The sequence below is a fragment of the Anolis sagrei genome, chromosome 2, assembly GCF_037176765.1.
Source record: "Anolis sagrei isolate rAnoSag1 chromosome 2, rAnoSag1.mat, whole genome shotgun sequence".
In the NCBI taxonomy this organism is placed as follows: domain Eukaryota; kingdom Metazoa; phylum Chordata; class Lepidosauria; order Squamata; family Dactyloidae; genus Anolis; species Anolis sagrei.
Window position 1 is genome coordinate 268,381,868 of NC_090022.1, and position 22,164 is coordinate 268,404,031.

General features: G+C 37.1%; 1 protein-coding gene across 3 annotated transcripts in view; it reads right to left on the reverse strand.

Annotated features, from left to right (window-relative positions):
- The window catches only part of CWC27 (CWC27 spliceosome associated cyclophilin), a 122,645-nt gene that overhangs the window by 43,633 nt on the left and 56,848 nt on the right, over positions 1 to 22,164 (reverse strand). For 2 of the 3 annotated variants that reach the window (XM_060761552.2, XM_067464583.1), the window contains one exon: positions 15,046 to 15,464. In XM_060761552.2, the coding sequence (XP_060617535.2) occupies positions 15,440 to 15,464 (25 nt within the window). In that variant the 3' untranslated portion in view covers positions 15,046 to 15,439. Of the gene's footprint in view, positions 1 to 2,642; positions 2,747 to 15,045; positions 15,465 to 22,164 lie in introns of those variants that run through there. The other variant, XM_060761551.2, reaches the window with a different exon arrangement.

The window sequence follows — 22,164 nt, forward strand, 5'->3', positions numbered from 1 at the left end:
AAAGAAAGATTGAAAGAGGCTTGAAAATTATATCTTCTGCTCCTAGAGCAGTAGAAGATGCTGGAGCAGCTGAAGCATGGGATTTGGTCCAATGGTAAAAAATTAAAATAAAATGCAACAAATGAAGAGGCAATTGTTAAAGATTTCCAACTTATTTGACAGTCACCACTCCATGAGGACTTTGTCTTTCCTAAAGGGTTTGATGCCATGCCAATTGACTATGGGCACTGAGACTTTGATTTCATTCCAGTTTCATACACTGATTAGTAAAATCAACCAGTTTCCTGGTTTAGGGGTAATAGGAAACTGGGTTTAAACCAGGGCTTAGAAGAAAGTAGATTGGCATCTACCATTAGAGCTTCTGATGACCTGAAATTTCTCACTATGAATAGCTTAACAAAGAAAACTTCCCCGCCATCTAAATTAGATTGCTGAGGCATTGAAAGGCTGGAGTGAAACCAGGAGTGGAAATGTGTGGGAAACAACTGAGAGATTACTTTTGCTCTTGAAGCCCAATTTTTGAACTGAATATATGCACAGACGTACTACCATTCTAAATTTTAAATTACTTGAAGTCAGGCTCATGGTCCCTGTTTAGGAGACCTCAAGGTTCTGATTCTAAAAATGAAGTACATTTTAAAGACTGAAGTTTAAGTAGGTCTGGTTTAAACACAGCTGGCAAGAGAGAGAAGGTGGGAGAAAAAGGTCTAAGTTTACGAAGTTATGATGGCAACCTCTGAACTAGCCCTATATGAAATGTAACAATGCTGTTTAAAAGCAGATCCAAAACAATACCCAGACATTGCTCCTTGTCACAATATAACAACACAGACTTAGCCAACAAAATCTAGCTGACAGAGATATGTCAACAAAACAACTGCTGCAGAAGAACCAAAAAAACTGGGCAGTGAAGAGGCTGAGGTACTTCAGTTCTGGACCTGTTCAAGCCCAAGGAGCTGGAGCCAATGGTGATATGTCTGGACAAAAACACTTCCAAGTAATTTCCAACGTGCTTAAGCTGATGGGGGTTTAAATTTGGCACAGGATTCATCTAGCCTCACATTGGCCATCTCAATCAGTTAGGATTTTGCTCAAATAAGTGAATAATATAACAAAGAAAATAGGATTGAATCATTACCACTGAGAATAGGATTGAATCATTACCACTGAGAATAGGATTGAATAATTACCACTGAGTTCATTTCAGTAAAATAAGCAAGCAATATACAATATTTCATCGCATAATAGTCGCTTTCCCCCTTTTTGGTCAAAAAGGGGTGTGTGACTATTACATGAGGAAAAAAGGGGAGTAGGAGGAGAGCTCTGTTCCTGTTGGTTTGTTTTTTAAACTATAGAGTCATTTCGGGTTGATTTTTCCTTCCTTCCTTCCTTCCTTCTTTCCTTCCTTCCTTCCTTCTCTGAAGGCAAGACAGTTAAAAAACTATAAAATGGAGGTCTCTGGAGCTGTATTCTTTCCTCTTCCATCCTTCTTCCAAGGCTACTCAGTATAGAAAGCCTGAAATTGAGTTCTTTAAAGAAGGAAGGAAGAAGGGACGATCCAAGTTCCAGAGACCTCAATTTCAGCTTTTTAAAAACTGTCTTGCCCCAGAGGAAGGAGAAAGGAGAGAAAGGAAAGAAGATTGGAGTGTCAGAGATTTCCATTTTATAGTTATTAAACTGCCTTGCCTTTGGAGAAAGAAGGAGTTAAGGGAGAATCAATTTCAAATGGGGGTACGACTGTTATGAGAAGAAAATAAAAATATCATTTTTGGCATCTCAAAATGGTGGTGTGACTACTATTCAGTGGTAGCTATTATGCAATGAAATACAGTATCTTAGGCCTCAGAAATCAACTTACTGGCATCCTCAGTATTTGCTGAAAATGTCACCAAAACGCAAATATTTTTTAACTTTGTCAATAAAATAAAATAAAATAAAATTTATTTTTTAACTTTGTTAATAAAATAAAATATACCAGAAATCTGTACAGAAAAGATTGCGAAAACCTTAGAATACTATTTTTATCATGACCAGCAGTAATCATTAGAATACAGTGGGACTGTTGATCTAGACTTTATAACAAATGTATTAATAGCAGTTAGATTTTAGATAGCAACTTACTAGCTACTCACTAATATTGAAATAACTAAAAGCTCTGCACTGCTTTAACAAGCAAGCTAATTTTTCAACTGTTAATAGAGGAATTGAATGGATAATCCTTACATTCAGTATAATATTCAACTTTATATTCTGCCAACCCAATATAATTCATGTGTGCCAATTCTGGTTTTTTGTTGTAATAAAATACGATTTTATAGAAAAGATATCTAAACCAGGGTAGATCACAAAACCAGAAAGGAAATGTTATGCATATTGGAGAAGACTCAATTCTCATTTGATCCCATTAGTTTCTGTTCTATAAAGTAAATGGCCAGCAATCATTAAAACTTTCTGGAAGGCAAAATATCTCAAGAAACTATGTCATAATAATAGCTAGCTGAGGTTCAATGTTTATCTTCTTGAGCAAAGTATATACAAGATTCTTGGATATTTTGAGGGTATTTAGCACCCTAGCTACTGAGAAAATTGTCCCACTGCATTTGTGTACAACTGTGCAAATATTACCTTACTTCATGTCTTACCTTCAGTATTACTTTCATTTGGTTTAGTGGCATTTTCTTCTTTCTTTTGCTTTGCAGCAAGTAGTTCACGTTTAAGTTGACGTGCTTCTTTCCGGAGCTCCTCACTGTAGAAAATAGTGTTTAGATATATCAATTTTTAAAGGAACTAAGGATAATCAGAGGGAATAAAGGTGAAACTAAGATGCAGTAAAATATTTTTATTTATGTTAAAATTTTATGATTTTTAAAAATCTAGGTGGCTCACACATACATTGAATGAAACAAGAAATACATCAGTAATTAAACAATACCTCCTCCTCTTATTCCACCTTTTTTCCAGTTCAGGACTCAAAGTAGCTTACAATAAGTTAAAATAGTGTTAAAATACATAAAATACAAATGTTAATGTGAGATTAAGCAATAAAAATAATATCAGATTAAAACAATGCAATACAAACTTCATGTGTGTTCCACAAATCTGGAAATGAAATATTTCTAAAATTCCAAAATATTATATTGATCCTGACCAAAGTTAAATATTAGAATATGTTGAGAATGTTGATCTAGATTTTTATAATGACATAGTAAATTTCAAGATGAATTCATCATCCTAATTGGGCATCCTAACAAAAACATCTGAAGCTGCATTAAGAGCCTTTAGTAGAATCATAGAGGTGGAAAAGATCACAAGGGACATCTAGTTCATCACCCTGCCATACAGGAACATAGAACCAAAACACCAGACTCTGCTTGAAAACCTCCAAAGAAGGGGACACCACCAGTAGTCTGGCTTTATAGCTTTTTGAACAAGTGAATTCACACAACTGGGTTCAGGAAGGTCTCAGAAGACCAAGGTTCTTGCATTGCTAACCTTGAAACATCTGAACTGTGTGAAACTTCACACGTATTCCCAACAGATGAAATATGGACTACATGTAGTCCCCGGGAGGACAGTGTCTACACTGTCAAATACCACCTGCCCCATTTCCCAGTGATCCTAATGGTGACATGAAGACAGCAATACCAATATGAGGCACTAAAGGGACCCTAAAAGTACATCCTCACTCAGTGATCATAAAGCAGCCATCATTTCTGTTGCTATGCAAGTAATTATGTTATTTGGCAGCATTACTGATTGGGATTTGCTGTGGACAGAGAAGGCTTTAGCTTTGTTCTCCAACAACAATCCAGAAGTAGCCAACTTACACCCAAATTATGTTGTGTTAGAATGTTGAGATGGAGGTAAGGTTGAAGCCCAACTCCAGAAAGTATGTATGTACCATCCATGAATCCCCAGCAAGCCCTCAAGGCCAAAATATGTTCTGCTTCCTCAATACAAGCTATGGTAGTGCTCTCATCCTCACAATATTTTGTTGGCTAGTGTATTAAGCTTCCAAAATTGCTGTCTTTTCTCTTCATGACTGAATCAATGACTTCATATTCCAGGATTATCAGTCTGGCACTTTTCATAAGTAACCCATTCATAGTTCACCAGCAGAAGTGAAAACATCATCAGTCAAAAGCAAGCAGCCAAGTTCGAAATAATAGACGAATTAAAGGGCATTGACAGAGCTGTGGAGTGAAGCTTGCACAGCACATTCCTGGATTATGTCTGACTGTAGCTATTTCTCCAACCTTTCATAACAGTAATTCAGGATCATGTTACTAAATAAGAGGAAAGTGACAAATAAGACTTAAGCAAAGGATCTCCTACCCCTTTTCTTTCCACTTAAACACTACTTGGTTTTATATCTCACAGCAAGGCAACTAACCTATGATTTGTAGTACATTTGTAGTACACTTTGTTAACCATCAAAAAGTAAAAAATAAAGGTGTCACAACGACTAGGCAAGAACTGTTCGACACCGGTTGAAGTCTCTGGCCCCTGTTACACAGCTGAATAAAATCCTAATTTTTTTTTTTTTTTGCTTTGAACTGGAATATATGGCAGTGTGGACTCAGATAACCCAGTTCAAAGTTGATATTGTGTGATTTTTTGCCTTGATATTTTGGATTATATGGTTGTGTGGAAGGACCCTCTGCCTACTTAATGAAGTATAATGGGGTTTACTTCTGAGGAAGCACTATGTAAAAAAAAATTCGTATTCACAATTTATTTTTAAAAACTTGAAACCAGTTTCCAACATTAGAAAACAAAGTAAACCGAAAAGGATTCTTCATGTTCCACAGAATTTTAGTGCACTCCTCACAGCAGAAAGTCCGAACATTATTTCAGGGAAGTTATGCTAATACTATTGGTACAAATATTGTGTTTGTATTTGTACACAGTATCTGTCCCAATGCTGCCTGCCAACTTATGGCAACCCTGTGAATTTTAGAGGAATTCTTAGAGGTGGCTTTCCAATTCCTTCTTCTGAAATACAGCCTCCAGCATCCAGGTATTTTTTGAGATCTCCCATCACAGTACTAACCACAGCTGACCTTGATTAGCTTCCGAGATCAGATGTAATCTAGTATCTTGAGGGGAATATAAATACAGGTTTGATTAATAATTCAACATATAGTATATGATACTGAAAACAGTGTCGCCCCAGTGCACTCACTTTGGACACAATCTTGGGCTACCACTTGCAAACAGGATTTTTAAAAAAAACAATCCCAGTGAAAATTACCCAAATCTGAAATTTCTTCAGATTAATTGGATCATATTCACTATGTCTCATAGAACCTGACTAAAAGAGGTCTACTGGAATTCTGTCCCCACACTTTGGAAAATAATCTAGATGTTACGGTTTAAGGACTTCAGCACATTAGGAGGTTGAGAAATACTGAGTAAGAAAGAAACTGCATAGGGGAGGAAACTCATAATTGGTTGCCCCAAGATCCCAAGATATTGTACTATGTTTCAAAGGGCAGTAATAACTCTTTGGAATCCATCAATTCCTACTGAGTAGGGACAGCTTAATTGTATCAACTACCAGCTTGTTTGATTTAAGGAACTGCCAACTAGAACCAGAAACCCTTCACAACTCAACTTTTCTGTCAAAGATTCCATTACAATTTAATATTTTGGAACCATATCCCTTCCAACTGTTGGACACATAAACTACAACCAATCAGTTGGTGACTGTTTATCTAAGGATCCAACTCAAGCTGAGCTCCTTGATGGACCACTATACTTTAAATCAGGTATTGGTAGAAACAGGCATTGGCTAATATTCGGAGTTATCTCATATAGAATAGTTCCTGCAATAACATCAAGCAGGCAGGTTCGGATCTAGCAAAAGAGTATGTACTCAGAACCATTTAACATAACTAATTATGATTTAAGAAATTAAATCCCTGTAAACTGAAAATGGACTATTTAAAAAGCTACAGCAAGATGCAGATTATGAAAGTCATGGAAACTGAAGTTAACTGATTCCTTGTTATAAACAGGAAGGCTCTTCCTATAGTATGAAAAGCTTAAGCATTGTTTCTTATATTGGCTAACATGGGGAATTACATGTCTGAGTCATACCCATCAAAGAGAGAGTTATCAGCTCAACATTTTTCTAGAATCTCTGCTTTGGCCTTCCCTGGGATTTGCTCTTCTCTTTAATATCTTTCAACTTTAAAGCTATACCTACCATGTCTGAAAAATTATTCAAGGTAATTCTTTCTTGGCCTGCCACATGATTTCTCTCTTCAGTGGATGACCACTGTTATGTGACAAAACACAAAAACCTTCCTTCAGCCTTCTTTCTAACTAACCAGAATTTCCCCTCTTTTGTTTCTTATTATTAAAAATATGTTAAGACAAACCTGTTAAATCTTTCTAATTCTACCAACCAAAGGACACTCCACTGTCCCATGAAACTGGGGCAATGTAATCAGATTTGCTGAAGTTTGTCCCTTAAAGAATCCATGCAAATCCTAGCTAAAATCTGCTCATAAAAATGGAAAACAAGGGACCACAGATTGGAAAAATCCAATTCATATTCCAATCTCAAAATAAAATAAAATAAAATAAAATAAAATAAAATAAAGGAATTGCAATAATTACCAAACTACTGAATACATTTCTTATGCAAATAAAATAATACTCAAAATTTTAAAGACCATAAATGGAACAAGAAATGTCAGAAGTCCAAACTGGGTTCAAAAAGGAGGAAGAAGAGAGTCACACTGCAAATGTAAGTTGGATAATGTGACATACCAAAGATCGTTTTAGAAGAAACTCGGCCTGTGCTTTATAAATTACAGCAAAGCTTTTGACTGAAAAAAAAAATGGATTGCTCTGAAGAATGGGTGTGCCACAACATTTGATTGCCCCAAGACAGAACTTTAATAGAGACTATTATCAGAACACAATATGGAGAAAAATAATGGTTTCCAATTGACAAAGCAGGTCAGGAAGGCTGCATTTTCTCACGTAATCTATGTCATTTATATGCTCAACATATCACAAGGAAAGGTGGATTAGAATCTCAGGAAGGAGGCATGAAAAGTGGAGGAAGGAACATGAACAATTTAAGATATGCAAATGGCAGCATACTACCTGCAGAAAATAGCAAATACTTTGAAGTCGAGGAAGGAAATCCAAAGGTAAGGTTAAAATTTAACATTAAGAAAACAAATATAAAGAGCACATTATGTAATGATCTACATATGTTTGAAGTGGCTGATCAGGACATCAAAAGATATACTCTTTTCAGCAGTTTTGTAATATCTCTCATTTTCAACAACCTTCAAGCCATATTTAGATCCTTGAAACCTGTGTCATAGCACAGTGAATAGATCAATGATGGCGAATGAAGGATGAGAAGACTTTTTCACTTCACATCAAGTTAACGAGAAACATAGATTTAATTGTAGCAACACTGAACAACTAAAAAACAGACTATAAATGTGACCACACAAGGGGACTTGTCACAATTTTTCTGCTAAATATGGAATCGTCAACCCTGAAAATAGGGATGGTATTTATCTAGGAAAAAAGTAAGCCACAGTACCTGACTGCTTTGGAGAAGCCCATGCTATCCAAGAATTAACATTTTCTAAGTGTTACAGAAAACTTGACCTGGCATGTACTTTGCCAGTGCCATGCCAAAAATGTACTGTTCCAATGAAATATAGGTCTGCTTATTATTAGTGTGACTGTTTTGATTCGTGCTATTTTTTGAAATGCACTCAAGAAATATCTATCATCCAATAAAGCAGTAAATGTCAATAGCACCTGGGATATGTTCTCAGGGGTGATTTATCTTTTATCTGGATATGTGATTTAACTGAGAATAAAACCTTTAGTTTTGAGGCATATCGAGCCTTGCCAAACTGACAAGACCAATACTGGGACAACCCAAGTATCTTGTCTGTGACAAGGAGAAAAATCTACCAATCACAAGGCAGATATAAACTACAAACAACCATGAATGTGGTACATGTACAAGAGATGGGCTGATTTGGTCTTATATCAGAGCACAAATTAAACTTAAATAGATTTGAACAGAGTTTGATTCTCCTACTAGCTTCCAGCTATTTTCCTGCCACCATGTTTGAAATGCCAGATGTGAGGTACCTGTGTAGTCTACATTGCTTAAAATAAATTTGGCAGTCAAGCCATGTATGGGATTGGCCCCTGCTTGCTGGGGCAGGAAACCTCTCCCTGACCCAATCCTCCCCTCATTCATAGTTTCCGTCTATTTCATCGCCTCTTCCAGCTGCACACTGCGAAAATGTCTTACTCAACAGGTCTTGTCTTCAACTAGTTTAGATTCATTTGCCAGGAAGAAGAGTTACTTAATTCCTGGAACAAGGCCAGGCCTTTGCTCTTTGTCAAGTACTTAATATTTATTTTGTGCTTTTCATTATTAAGTGCTTTACAAATATTAACTAAGACTCAGAACAATCCTTGGAGGCAGGTATTCTTCCTACTGTAATAAGAAAGCTGACAGGAGGTATGTCTGTGTTAGTTATGTTCTCAAACACTACCTGCGACACTGAAACTAGTTTGAAAGGACTTCATTTGTGCACTGAAATTTTTATGGATTTTTGTCAGAATTTTAAATCCAAAGAGCAGTCATTTTGAAAGTGCATTTCTCCACTTTGTTGACCAGAACTTCCTTATTCTGGGTGTAGCTTCTTTGCACCACTGGAAATGGTGGAAGGAAGGATATACCTGTCAAAGAATGAGCTCTGCTTATTGATAAAGCAGGCAATGTAACATCATTCGATATGAAAAACAAAAATAAGTTTGCAAAAAACCAAAATAACACTATATACTAGCGGGGAAAATTACATGCTCTTTTCAAAGCAGATTTAATCCAAATTCTATTTTCTTTCTTCAAGAAACAACAAATCTAATGTGAAATTGTGTTTGAAAAGCTGCTTAATGTTTTACTCACTGCCCAGAGTTGAGCTGCTTTGGAAAAGTCATTTCACTTTCTGCACCAATTTTTTCCCATGTGTAAATAAAGAAGGTTGCTGTCTGGATTAGTTAATATTAGTGCTCTCAAGATGTAAAAACACTTCTTAGTATTAATAGCGCAGGGTGGATCAGCTATTAGACATTGCAACCGACATCTTCCACTTTGCAGGCTGAAGTCACTTCCACTAAGGATAAAAACCTTCCTTGTTAGGATCCTGAGCTCACAAGAACCAAATGATTCAAAAAGTGGTCTCATCAGCTGAGTAAGGAATAACATATTAATATCCCATGACAGGCTGGACGTGCACTTCTGGGCGAGAATTAAGTAGTTTTGGGGGCCTAGATAGCATTACTGCTGAAAAGCATGGTTTTCAGCACTTCCAAAATGTGGAAAGTAAGGAAATGTTGAAGTGAAAGAAGCTTTTCAATATCATTTTATTTTTGCCTTGTTGCTGGAGACTGGTCCAATTGATTTATTTTTTTAAAGGATCATTTTATGTCCTAAAATTAAGTAGAAATTATTGTGGAATTTTTGCTACTGAAACATACTGTACAGTGGGTTCTTCATATTCACTGGGATTTTGTTACAGTTCTCCCCAAATACCAAAATATACTGGATGCTAGAGTCCCTTTATATACAATAGCACAGTAAAATGGTGTTCCTGACATAAATGGCCAAAGTAGGTTTCCTTTGGGGATTAAAAAATATTTTCAAGTCATGGAGGAATCCATGGATGCAGAATCTGTAGATATGCAGGGCTGACTGTATATAAAATAAAGTCTGGCATGTTCAGACAACATTTTAAAAAGGGAGTTTCATGTTAAGAACATGCATGTATCCTTCAGTAAAGTGTTCTAAAGAGTTTATATATAAATAACCAACAGTCTTTCAAGTTATTTAATTGGTTGGTATTGTTCTTGTTTCATATTTTAAGTTTCTGATATAGTTTTCAAATGTAGGCCTACCGATTTAATATACTCTTGATAAAAATATTTCTGCCAATGATACACTGAAAGTACCATCAAATAACTTTTGTGTGATACAAATTATGTTACTGTTTTTTATTCTAAGATACTTTTTTTTTACTGAGTTTAGGGCCACTTTATTGATGTGATATGTCCAGCTTCCCCTCCTTTAGGGGTCTCCTGTGACAGAACTGCAGAGGCGCTCATCACTGTTAACTAAGCTGCATACGGAAAGTTCTTTCTGTAATTGATTTTGTCCACATCATTCCATACATGCAAGAGAGAACATGGAGAAAAAAGCACCCAGTTTGCATTTGACAATGAAAACTGATATCTTAATGCTAATATCGTTGTTAGAGATGTTCTCCATGGGGTAAGATAAGAAACAAGGGCCATAAATACAATTCCATGTGTGCTTTGGTAGCTCAGTTCCATAATGCTGGAGGATGTATACACATTTATTACTGTATGTTGAAAGCAGAATTTATTTTGCCATGCAGTACCCTAGCTTTGAAAGTTCAGTCTACCTACAAACCACTTCTTGAGTAACAACCTCTTGTTTCCACATGGACCATCATCCATCATGAGTGAAATAGCACACCGATAAGGAACAGACAGCAGGTAATAGAAAGTTACAGTGAATCTCTCTCCACAGGTGTGTAGCTATTCCCTTCAGGGCAGAAGTTGTGCAACGACTAAATTACAAACTGCCTTATGAGGTTAAGTCTAGGCTGAAGAGATGGCTAGCAATATCTGTGAAGAGGGAAATACAGTATGGCACAGAAACAATGCCCATCCTCTCGCAGCATTGTACGCAGGATGGGTATGGTGCTCCAGTAACATCTTAGATTTAGATTACTGGGAATAAATCCAAGTGATATTCAATAAAATGAATGCAGGCAACACATATGAAAATGCTTTTAAAAAATTCTGTTGAGACTACCAATTGGATTTAGCTCTGAATATCAACATCAGCATCATTGATTTTAGCCACCTATTTTTTCCACATTCTAATAGCTTACTCTGTTTGCTGCTCCTACCACACAATGAATGGAAACCTTTCACTAAATTTAGAAACCGAGTTTGTTAATGATTGTAGAGAGCACAAGGAGAGAACATGTGAGTTGGAAATACTTCTTTCCCCTGGTAAAACAGCATACTGTAAAACCCTTGCAGAGAAGAGAAAGGACGTCTCGTGTGTTTGTAAAGTCAGCAACTACCAGTCAAAAAGTCTTGGTTTCCATTCAGCTTCTCTCATATTTGTCTATTTGCAAGTTTTTCCTAAATAAGACTATTTTTTAAGATCATATTTTCAGAACATCCAGTCATCTATGTCTGCATAATCCTGCTGCTTCACATTTGGGATGGCCACCATACATGGAAATAAATAAAGACAACAGTGCTGTGCACACTGGTCAATAAACAAGCCAATCAGCTTAGCATAAAATGCAGCATTAAAACAGGAAAATTGATTTTAATGACTACTTGACTTAATAAGTTATCCTGACAAAGAGCCTTGGATTGGGAGAGTCAATGAAATTTAACATGTTTCTGACAGATGTACCAGATTTTTGAATTTGTTTTCCACTAGTGTAGGAAAACAAGCCATAGCTACAGTTAGAAGGAAAACTGCAACAGTAATTTTCGCATGTTGGTTGTAGATGTTCAGTGATTGGAGGATGTATCACATGGGTAATTTGATGCCTAATTTATATGAGCCCGAACAAGTAGGCATGGATGAAAAAAAAACATGGCATTTAGAAGCTTCTAAAACTCAGGATAGTGTCTTAAGATAGGAATGAGCAATAGTTGTTGAAATCTTATCCTCTGAAGACTAACATTTATCCCAACATTCAACTAATCATCTGACAAAATATTATCCTGGAGTACTGATGAAAAGGAACACTTTAGATCCCTAATATGTATGACGATTAATATTTTATCTTTCCACTATACAATTTAGCAACTAATTTTTTTAAATCAGATTATCTGGAGTTTGATGAGTGAATTAAAGATAGTATTGATAAATACTGATAAATGTAAGCTAGATATTCTTTATCCACATCTAGCTTACATTTCAGATACTCTGATGTGCTCAAATACAGACTGCTCAAGCAGTTCTCCAGACAAATCCCGAATCCTCCTAAAACTGCATTTTTATGAACAACTGGTCCCCATTATTCCAATAACTTGCCACTTCTTTACACATGTCTGGCTGGTGTAAGAGTAAGACGTTCCATGCACTTTTGGTTACTGTGCTGGAAAATTCATTCCAGACTAAGATAGCATCAGTTTCACAGTTTTCCTTAGAATGTAGAACACTGGAATCATCTTCTACTGGATTCCTTTGTCTCCCTGTATGTTGTCTGCTTTTCTATTCATCAGCAGAACAATCAGGTTTATATAGTGCTTTCTGGACATTGTAAGTGCTTCACAAACAGGCACAGTTCATATGTAAGAGAAAACATAAATGTCTCTTAGAATCATAGTTGGAAGAAATCACAAGGGTCACCCAGTCCAATCCCCATGCAGGAACCCAGAATCAAAACACCCTCAACATATGGCCATTCAAACTCTGTTTAAAAACTTCCAGAGAAGGAAGCTCCACCATGTTCAAAGGCAGCATATTCTACCTCTGATCAGCTCTTACCATCAGGAAGTTCTTCCTATTGTTCATGGTATCTTTTTTCTGCTATCTGATTCTTATGCTCAGTGTTCTAGTCTCCAGAGAAGCAGAAAGCAAGCTTGCCCCATCTTCAATGTGGCATCTTTTCAAATATTGAAACATGGCTATCATGCCACTGTTCACCCTCCTTTTCTCCCAGGTAAACATACCCAGCTCTAAGCCATTCCCCATTGAGCTAGGTTTCCAAACCTTTGATAATTTCGGTTATTTTTCTCTGGATGTGTTCTAGCTTATCAATATTCTTGACTACAGCCACATTAACTTTGATAAGTCAGCTTCCCCACTCCTCCACTTTTTGCCCAATAGTATGAGATTGGAAGCCTCTACTTCTCATTTTCAATGAAACCACAGTTCTCCATAATGCTCAAAGTCAGGTTTGTTTAAACTCTAGACAGTGAGCAATATAATTACATTCTCTATATTTAATATACCTGAACATTAGGAACATTAGGAAGAACATTCTGACTGTAAGAGCTATTTATTTAGCAGTGGATCTCTCTGCCTCTGAGTATAGTGGAAGCTTTGGATAGTCATTTGTCAGGGATACTTTGATTGTGCTTTTCCTGCATGGTGGGAGGTTAGACTAGATGGCTCATGTGATGTCTTCCAACTCTATGATTCTATGATTCTAGGAGAGTGTATAGTAACCTGAGGATCACACATGTTTCCCATTCCTTCTGAAGTAGTCTACACAGTCTTTGTAATACTTCCAACATATGTGTAATGTTAGAAATGGTGAGGTAGACGGAGGAGGACGTAAGAATATATATCATCTTGGGTCAGATCTAAAGTCCATCTACAATAAACCATGAGATGTCTTTGAGAAGCTGACAAGCAGGTCAGGGGTAAGCAGTCAAAGGCTGAAATGTAATGATAGATGTGAGATTTTCCATGGGAAATCATTCTATTCCATTCTGTCCCTACAGATATGAAGATGGTTTTAATCACAGTTTGTAATTATAGGAACAAGGGTCAATGAGCTTTCCAGCTGCCCTCCTGTCTACCAGTAATGAAGTTTGGAGACCTTTCAATCAAACTAGTTGTTAATGAGGGTTGCCTGAAACATGGTAACTTTTACCAGTTATTGTCACATGTTCAAACAAGCCAGCTTTAGACCACAGTTTATTAAACTTGATTGTTTCAACTCATTATCATAGCTTAGGGATGGACCTAATACACCTAGTATTACACCTAGTTACACCAGCAACTTTTTTTTCTGAAGCTTATCTTGAAAATTGACTTCACCATACCTTGCATTTGCTAGTGAACCCTGGTCTTATTCCATAATCAATTTGATCTAAAGAAATATCCTTAATCCATGATTTTCCCTTTTATTTTTTTGCATCATTCCATGTGCGCATTCCTATCTTAAAACATGCTTTAAAAGTTCTGTTCAAAATAATATTATTTCAGCCATGCAGGCCTTAACTAATGTCAACACCTAGTCATTTTAAAGAGCATATTGATTCCTCTCCTTGAAATGTATTCACCGGTCTGTTTGACTTTTCTTTGGTGGCTCGCTCCACACTTCCTATGTAAGACTGCAAGCTTATTTTAATCTTTATCTCAAGTTTAATGAGTAGCTTGGTGGGAGCCACTGCAAGGAGTGGCTGTTCAGCAAAATATAACCCAAAGGCCTGTTGGATAAACAGACAGCTGTAGAGTTAATTCTCCAGACTGTGTTCCAAATACTGTCTTGTGCCTTAAAATTGGCTTTACAGTGTTTCAAATAGATACATATATCATAAATAAATGAGCATGCTGAAAAACAACAAAATACATTAAGTTAATTAACAACAGAATATAAGCCTATACAGTAAAGAGCTTCTCCATGGAACAAGGATAGAACACTTGCTGTTAGGTTTTGCCTGCTGTTTCCCAACATCTGACAAGAATTTACAACAGATGGAAATGATTCTGCACTGAATAACACACCCTTCATGTTCTCCAGTCTGCAGACTTAATCACAAACATACTACATCTGCTGAAACAACAGTCTTGGAAAGGACATATGGATAGGGGTTCAGACTTTCTGTGGACCTGGAATAATGAAAAAGACACAAGATCTTCACTATCACCAAAAACGTATATTTCAGTTCATTGTGAATCAGAATTTAGGAAAATCCACCAAATTTATATCCCAAGAATTAACTACAATCTGCAAACATATGGGAAACTGAAAGATCTGTCTGACTCTTACCTACAAATAAAGATTCGAATGAAGCAAACATCGTATTGGAAAAGTCAGGAGTGAATACAATACAATATCCACTGTATACATGAGCAACCACTTTCTTCAATAGTGGTTTTAAACTGCATTAAAGTCAGTGTGGATGTGTCCAATGGCAACAGAGAAGCTAAATTCAAATCCACCTTAATAACAAAGTTCACAGGATAATCTGTATTTTTCAGCCTAACACACTTAGGCTTTATCTGCACCGACCATTTAATGTAGTTTCAAATGGGAATCGATGAACATGATTTTGTGATGATTACATAGGAAATCCTGGAACCAGGTATATCTATACACTTCTCCTTCTCTCTATGTGTGTCTCTCACATCTACATCTGCCAAAGTTTCAAACATCCTATCTACATTTATGCTAAATTTTTATGAAATTTTAGAGTCTATAGTAGTCTGAACGTATCTCCCTCTATGAGTCAGCAAGGAGGTTAAGATTTTCTCTGGAGGCCCTGCTCTCGGTCTCACCATCTTCGCAAGAGTGGTTGGTGGGGATGAGAGATAGGGCCTTCTCTGTGGTGGCTCCTCAGCTCTGGAACTCTCTCCCCAGTGAGATTAGATCAACGCCCTTCCTCCTGGCCTTTAGAAAGAGAACAATGACATGGTTATGGAACCAAGCTTTTGACTAGTGAAATAACGCAGTACAAGAAGCAAATATGGAATATGTGCAAATGACATTTTAATTGGCCTGGTCTACGTTCTTGGATTGTGTGATTTTAATGTTTTATTAGGTGTTTTAATTCGTATATTTCATGTTTTAAATGTCTTTTTATTGTATCTTATGACAAATTGTTTCAGTCGCCTTCGGGCTGAGAACAGCGGTATATAAGGTAAATAAAAAAAATGATGTTGATTGTGATTTGTGTACATTTGTAAGGCATTGAATTTTGCCACTATTTCTGTGTAAACCGCTTTTGAGTCCCCCCAGGGGTGAGAAAAGCAGTATATAAATACTGTAGATAAATAAAATAAATAGTAACTGGGGAGAGGGAGATGTGTGGAAAACTAAAAATGTCTCAAAATGTTTGCAATATTTGTGTATTATGCGACTGTTGTATTATTCCTTACTCCAAGAACTCCGAGATACATTATCTTAGTGTATTTAATCAAAATGTATAAGGGTCTCATTTTCAGGTACGAAGGTTGCCAAAAGACTGTTCAGAGTGACGAGAAGCTGGGATGGGGTTGGGAGGTTACCTTATCTAATTTTGTTAATTTAGCATGGCTTAATCATGGCTTCTCACTTGTTAAATATACTATAAAAATATTTTCATACAGACAGACAAATCTATTTCCACTGTTTTTGTTATTGCCTGGTCATATACTACACAGGTAAGCAGCCAAGCCTCGGCCACATGCCCAGAACTTTGGAAGAATCTAACTATGAAACAATCCAGCCTTTGTTGAACACAGCAGCCTGCGAGAATTCTTTCAAATGAAATCATTGTGTTGGTTTACTAAACTTGTTACAATTGCAGCGAACATCTATGAAGTGCATTTCTTTTCAGAGCAGACTAAATAAGAATTATGTAAAGTGGGTTTCATTTCATATCATGACTGAGCTGCAGTATTGTTGGTCAGTCACAGGAAGCCAGACAGGAGGTTGGTATCCCCAGAGGGGCTATAAATCAAAGAGCTAGCCTTTTTGTGGCTTTATTTTGTTCTTCCAAATGTAGCTGCATCTTAGCAGCTCAGATCAAAGCTTAAGGTATCTTTGAACAACTTGGCCACCAGTGTGTTACACAATTTCGAGCCAAAGATATAAGAGGGGATAAAATAAAGAGTCTCCTGCAATACATCAGGTCTTCCAGGTATAACCCATTCTGGAAACGTACCCATTTTAGCTTAATTCCTCCCATATACAGCTTCACTATTTCTTAAAAACAAGCACATATAAAATAATACCATATTTCATACTATATGTCTAAAGAGGAAGACGATATAGAGAAAGCTTTCTTTTTAAAACAGGTCACTGCAGCTAGCCCCCATTTAATAGCAATTGCAAAGCAGAGTTTCCTTCCAGGGATTTTGGCACAGCTCTCACAAAGGTCAAACTCTCCTTTTGGAAAGGAACCAGTACTCCATACATCTCAACAACGTGCAAAATGGGCTATCCTTTTTTTATAAATCGGTTAATAAAGATGGTTCCATTCAACCATTCCACCACTAAAGCTTGAGGCAATATTCCTTCCTTGGTGGTATCCATTCACTGCTAGTCCAAGATAGTGCCTGGAAACTCACCAACAATTCTGCATTAACTACTAATAGCTAGAACAAAAAGCTGGATGAAGACTTCAGCATATTGAAACCAATGAGATTCATCTCTTGTGTGGCGTGTTATGCCAAGTTCAAGTTTATCTGGATTCTCCAAGTTTATTTGGGATGCTTCGAGTCCATGTTTATCTGGGATCTACAACCTCGAGGTGCTTTACAAAATTTCCACAGAAGGGAAGATTTTTATCATGGCTACTTGCCCTGGGGAATGTGCTCAACACTTGGCAGGATTCACTAAGCAGTCTGTTCTTTTCTTTCTCTTCTGACTGAAGAGAAAGGATAACCAAGAGCACGGGAGGGAGTGGTTCTTTCCAAGTTTATACCTTTCTTTCCAGCCTATCATATATGTATGGATATGTAAAGGAGGGGAAGAAAGATCAGACCATTTAGACAGCTGAAGACACAGAAACAGGCTGGTGTTGCTGTTTTGTTGCTGTTGTCAGGAGCAATCTCAGAAACTACAAGTCGCTTCTGGTGTGAGAGAATTGGCTGTCTGCAAGGATGTTGCCCAGGGTATGCCCGGATATTTTACCGGATATTTTACCATCCTGTGGGAGGCTTTTCTCATGTCCCCCACTCCCCAGATACGAACTGTCGACTTTTCGGTCACCAGTCCTGCTGGTACAAGGGTTTAACCCATTGCGCCACTGCGGGCTCCATTGCATAGGGTGAAACATGTGGAATAAAAAGCCAGTAAAATGTGGGGGAGGGGGATGAATGGATACATACATTTGAGTTATGCATTTAAATATATGTAAATTCATTTAAAGGAAAATATTCCTAAAGACAGAACATCATAACAGGAGTTTCTTCTGTATGATTTTTAACATTTTGCTTATGAAGAAGCCACTGAAGCTTTGAAAGCTTACAGGAGGATTTTGTGCATTTTATTGCCAATAAACATATCAATTTCTCTAATTTGAAGCAAATTGAACAGATCATCAAACATATCCTTCTTCCCAAATCTAACATGTATTTCTAATTATTTGGGGTTTTTTTTTTAATCTTAAAGCAGTCCAGAATGTCCTAAAGCGTTACAAACAGGGCATCGAAAAATTTCTTAGAAGCTTGATGACATAGTAATATCAATATATTTACAAAGTTGTGACAACCAGCTTAGGTTTCATGCTTTATTAATTTTATTATCTTGGGTGACAGATAATATGGTAATTTTCATAATACACAATACTTTTTCAGTAGTGAATAATCATGTGGGCATCCCTCAGGACCCTTATATGTATTACTCAGACACAAGCTGAAGAGACACAACTGCACCTTCCCCATTCCCCCCAATATTAATATGCCGTATGAGATGCATAATACGGTTGTACTAAAATATAGTTTAAAGAATGCAGAACATAAAATATAGAACTTAGAGCTGCCTCTGGATATGCAGGTAAAAAATTAACCTTGGTGTGCAAAATTAAATCAAATCCCATGGCCTTTCAAGCCAATCCGTAGTGCTGCAGGGCAAGAAACTGTGTAGATGAAAGGCGGCTTTCTTAAGATGCTAAAATTTTATCCGGAACTAAATGATAAATGCATTGCAGTCAGAGAATATACACAGCCAAGACTATACAAGAATTAGCTAGATCAATTCTACTGAAGCAACGGCTTGGATTCCTAACTAAAATACTCCTACAGATACAAAAGTGGCTATTCCCATGGAGACACCAGTGTACTTTCCACTTAACTGGTGGCTTCTTCTAAGATTTTATTGTAGGAGGGCAACAGGGTGAAGGGGGAAGGAATTGGATGTGTGTTGTCCATGGAATTTGATTCTTAGAATTCAGAGCAGTGGAATTAACTGCAAGTTTATGCATCATATGCTACTGATTTCTATGGAACTTATTTTTCTCTTGGCACAGTTCACCATGACAAAATCCTACCAAAGTCAAAACTTAAAACCCACATGACTGAACCCAAACATAAAATGGGAAACCGGGAGAGAGGGAGGAGGATAGCAGCACTTTTAAAACTCTCTTAAATCATTTCTTCTTAAAGGTATTCTTAGATTCTCCTCCATTTTCTATGTTATGCTGTGACAGACTGACTTGGCTATCTCTTTGATAGCTCTTGTGACTGTGTATACTAGTTGAGTATCCCTTATCTGAAATACTTTAGACCAGAAATATTTTCAGTTTTGGACTTTGGAATATTTGCATGCATACACATAATAATGTCTTGGAACCCAAGTCTAAACACAAAATTATTTTGTGTTTCATATATACCTTACAACAATAGTTCCCAATCATTTTTTTAACTAGATGCCACTTGACCAGGGACCCCTCTCCAACATTAGTACCAAAAGGGCTATGAATCAGTTTTTTGTCAAATTTAGATGCAGTTTGGTTATTTGGGATGCTAATTCAGAAAACTGCATTGGATAGACCACATCAGGTCTAGTTTCTGATACAGAACATATGCCATCCAGTAATTGCCATCTGCTTGCCCACAGAAAACCATATTTAATAAGTCTCGGTACTATAAGAGGATTTCGCAAGAACAGTCATTCTCGTTGCAACGGTGTAGTAACAGTAAGCCCATGGACCATATTTTAGTTCTTGTAAACCACTGGTGGTCCACGGACCACAGGTTGGGAACTACTGCCTTACAGACATAGTATGAGGGTTATTTTAAACAACACGGTGAAACAGTTTGTGTACACTGCACCATCATCAAGTAAATGTGTCACTATCTAAACCACCCAAGTGAACGATTTTGTATTTTGAAGAATTTCAGATTTCTGTATAAAGGATTTTCAACATGTATTACTCAAACTGAGTGCCAAAGAAAACTGACAATGAATAAGCACTGAGTTCTTCATCTCTCACATTTTCAAAAAGGTTGCAAAAAAGAAAGCAAGAAAGAAGAGATGAAGAAGAAGAAGGGGAAGGGGAGAAGAAGTAGCAATAGTAGTAGTTGTAGAAAAAAGAGGAGGAATAAAAAAAGAGAGAAGGAAGCCAATCTCACATATTCCTGAACTAACCCAAAGCAGGAAGTACTGCAAATCACATAGGAAATTTTTGAGACCAATTTCAAGACCAAAATGTTTTGGCTAGATTTTGAACTATCATTCAAAATTAAACATTGGACTTTTGAAGTTAACGTAAAAGAAATTATTGTGATGTTTTAAGAATATAAAAATAGAGCAGTCTGAACCTCACACTGTATTTTGTTACTGGAAATTTTTGTATGCAAGTTGTTCTTTTTGTGGCAGGATAAAATTACTGCCATCTTTATAATAAATAAATATAGCAGAGAAAGTTCATAAAGCCACTATAATGAAACAGCAGTAAATGCCTCAAGGATATATTTAACAGTTCCAAAAATTAGCAGCCCAAACATCAGGCATTCAGGAAACCAGGGACTCCACTTAAACTCATATTTAACCTCTTGGCTGAAATCCTACACATATTTACCTGGGACTAAGCCCACTGTACATACTCAGACTTATTCCAAGTTAACATGCCAGATTTGTGCTGTATTTAAACTGATCTGATAAGAAAAAATGGGTCTAAGGCTACAATCTCAAGAAAATTTTATTTGGAATACTCTGCTATGTTTTCGTTATGCAGCACTTGTTACATTTATAAACCACTTTTTATCAAAAATGTTTAAAGTTGCATACATGATTATGTCTCAAATGAAATTTCCCTAACAACTACTCAATAAGATATGGTAGTCTAGGGGCAGACCTACACTGACCACTTATTCCAGGACCAATGTAAAAGTGGTGAATGCTAGATCAGCCCAAGGGATGGTTTAAATCACCACACACCCCTTCCCCTGGCTGCTGTGGAGGAAGGAGGAACTCCTAACTTGTCAGCGCCGATTGTATTTAAGTGCAGGCCAAGGTCTTTAGGCACTGCACCCAGTGTGCCCACCTTGACTAGCTTGTGCCAGAGTCTTTGCAGTTCGATCTTTAAATCCTCATATCGTGTCAGCTTTTCCAGTTGTTTCTCTTCAATCCTGCTATCACCTGGGATTGCAACATCGACAATCCATACTTTGTTTTTTAACACGATTGTGCGGTCAGGAGTATTGTGTTTCAAAACTCTGTCTGAATCCGGAAGTCCCAGAGTAGGTTGACATGTTCATTCTTTGTAACTTTTTCTGCCTTGTGATCCCACCAGTTCTTTGTCGCAGGCAGATGGTATTTGTGGCACAAGTTCCAATGGATCATCTGAGCAACAGTGTTATGCCTCTGCTTGTAGTCCTGCCTACACGATCTTCTTGCAGCAGCTGAGGATGTGATCTATTGTTTCATCTGCTTCCTTGCAGAGCCTACTTTTCTGATCTGTCGTTGACTTTTCAATTTTGGCTTTGATGGCATTGGTTCTAATGGCTTGTTCTTGGGCTGCCAGAATCTGGCCCTCCATCTCCTTTTTCAAAGTCCCATTTGTGAACCACAACCATGTTTTTTCTTTGTCGATTTGGCTCTCAATTTTTCCCAGGAACTGTCCATGGAGAGCCTTCTTTCGCCAGTTTTCTCTTCTGCTCTGGATTGTGAATGACCTGTGGAGAGTTACAACCAAACAGCATCTATAAGGCCACTTGTTGCCTGTCTCTACTGTATAATCTAAGGGTTTTCAGTATCTTGGACAATAGCATTCCAAAATGAAATATGACTTGAAGAATCTCATTCCCAATTAGTTGTTGTTCATTCGTTCAGTTGCTTCCAACTCTTCATGGCCTCATGAACCAGTCCACGCCAGAGCTCCCTTTCGGCCGTCACCACCCCCAGCTCCTTCAAGGTCAAACCAGTCACTTCCCAATAATCTGAAATTATCTCATTCCCAATAATCTGGAATTATACAAAAAATCTTTGTAACCGGAATTATCATCAAATGGTTGTGTAGGCTGTTGCAAATACACAATCATTTCATTATTCATTATAAAGATCATATCTTTGACATAAAAGAAAACATTCCCCAAGGGATCTAATCGTAAATTGCACTTAAGCCATATTTCAACATCTAAAATAACACTTAATAATAATAGAA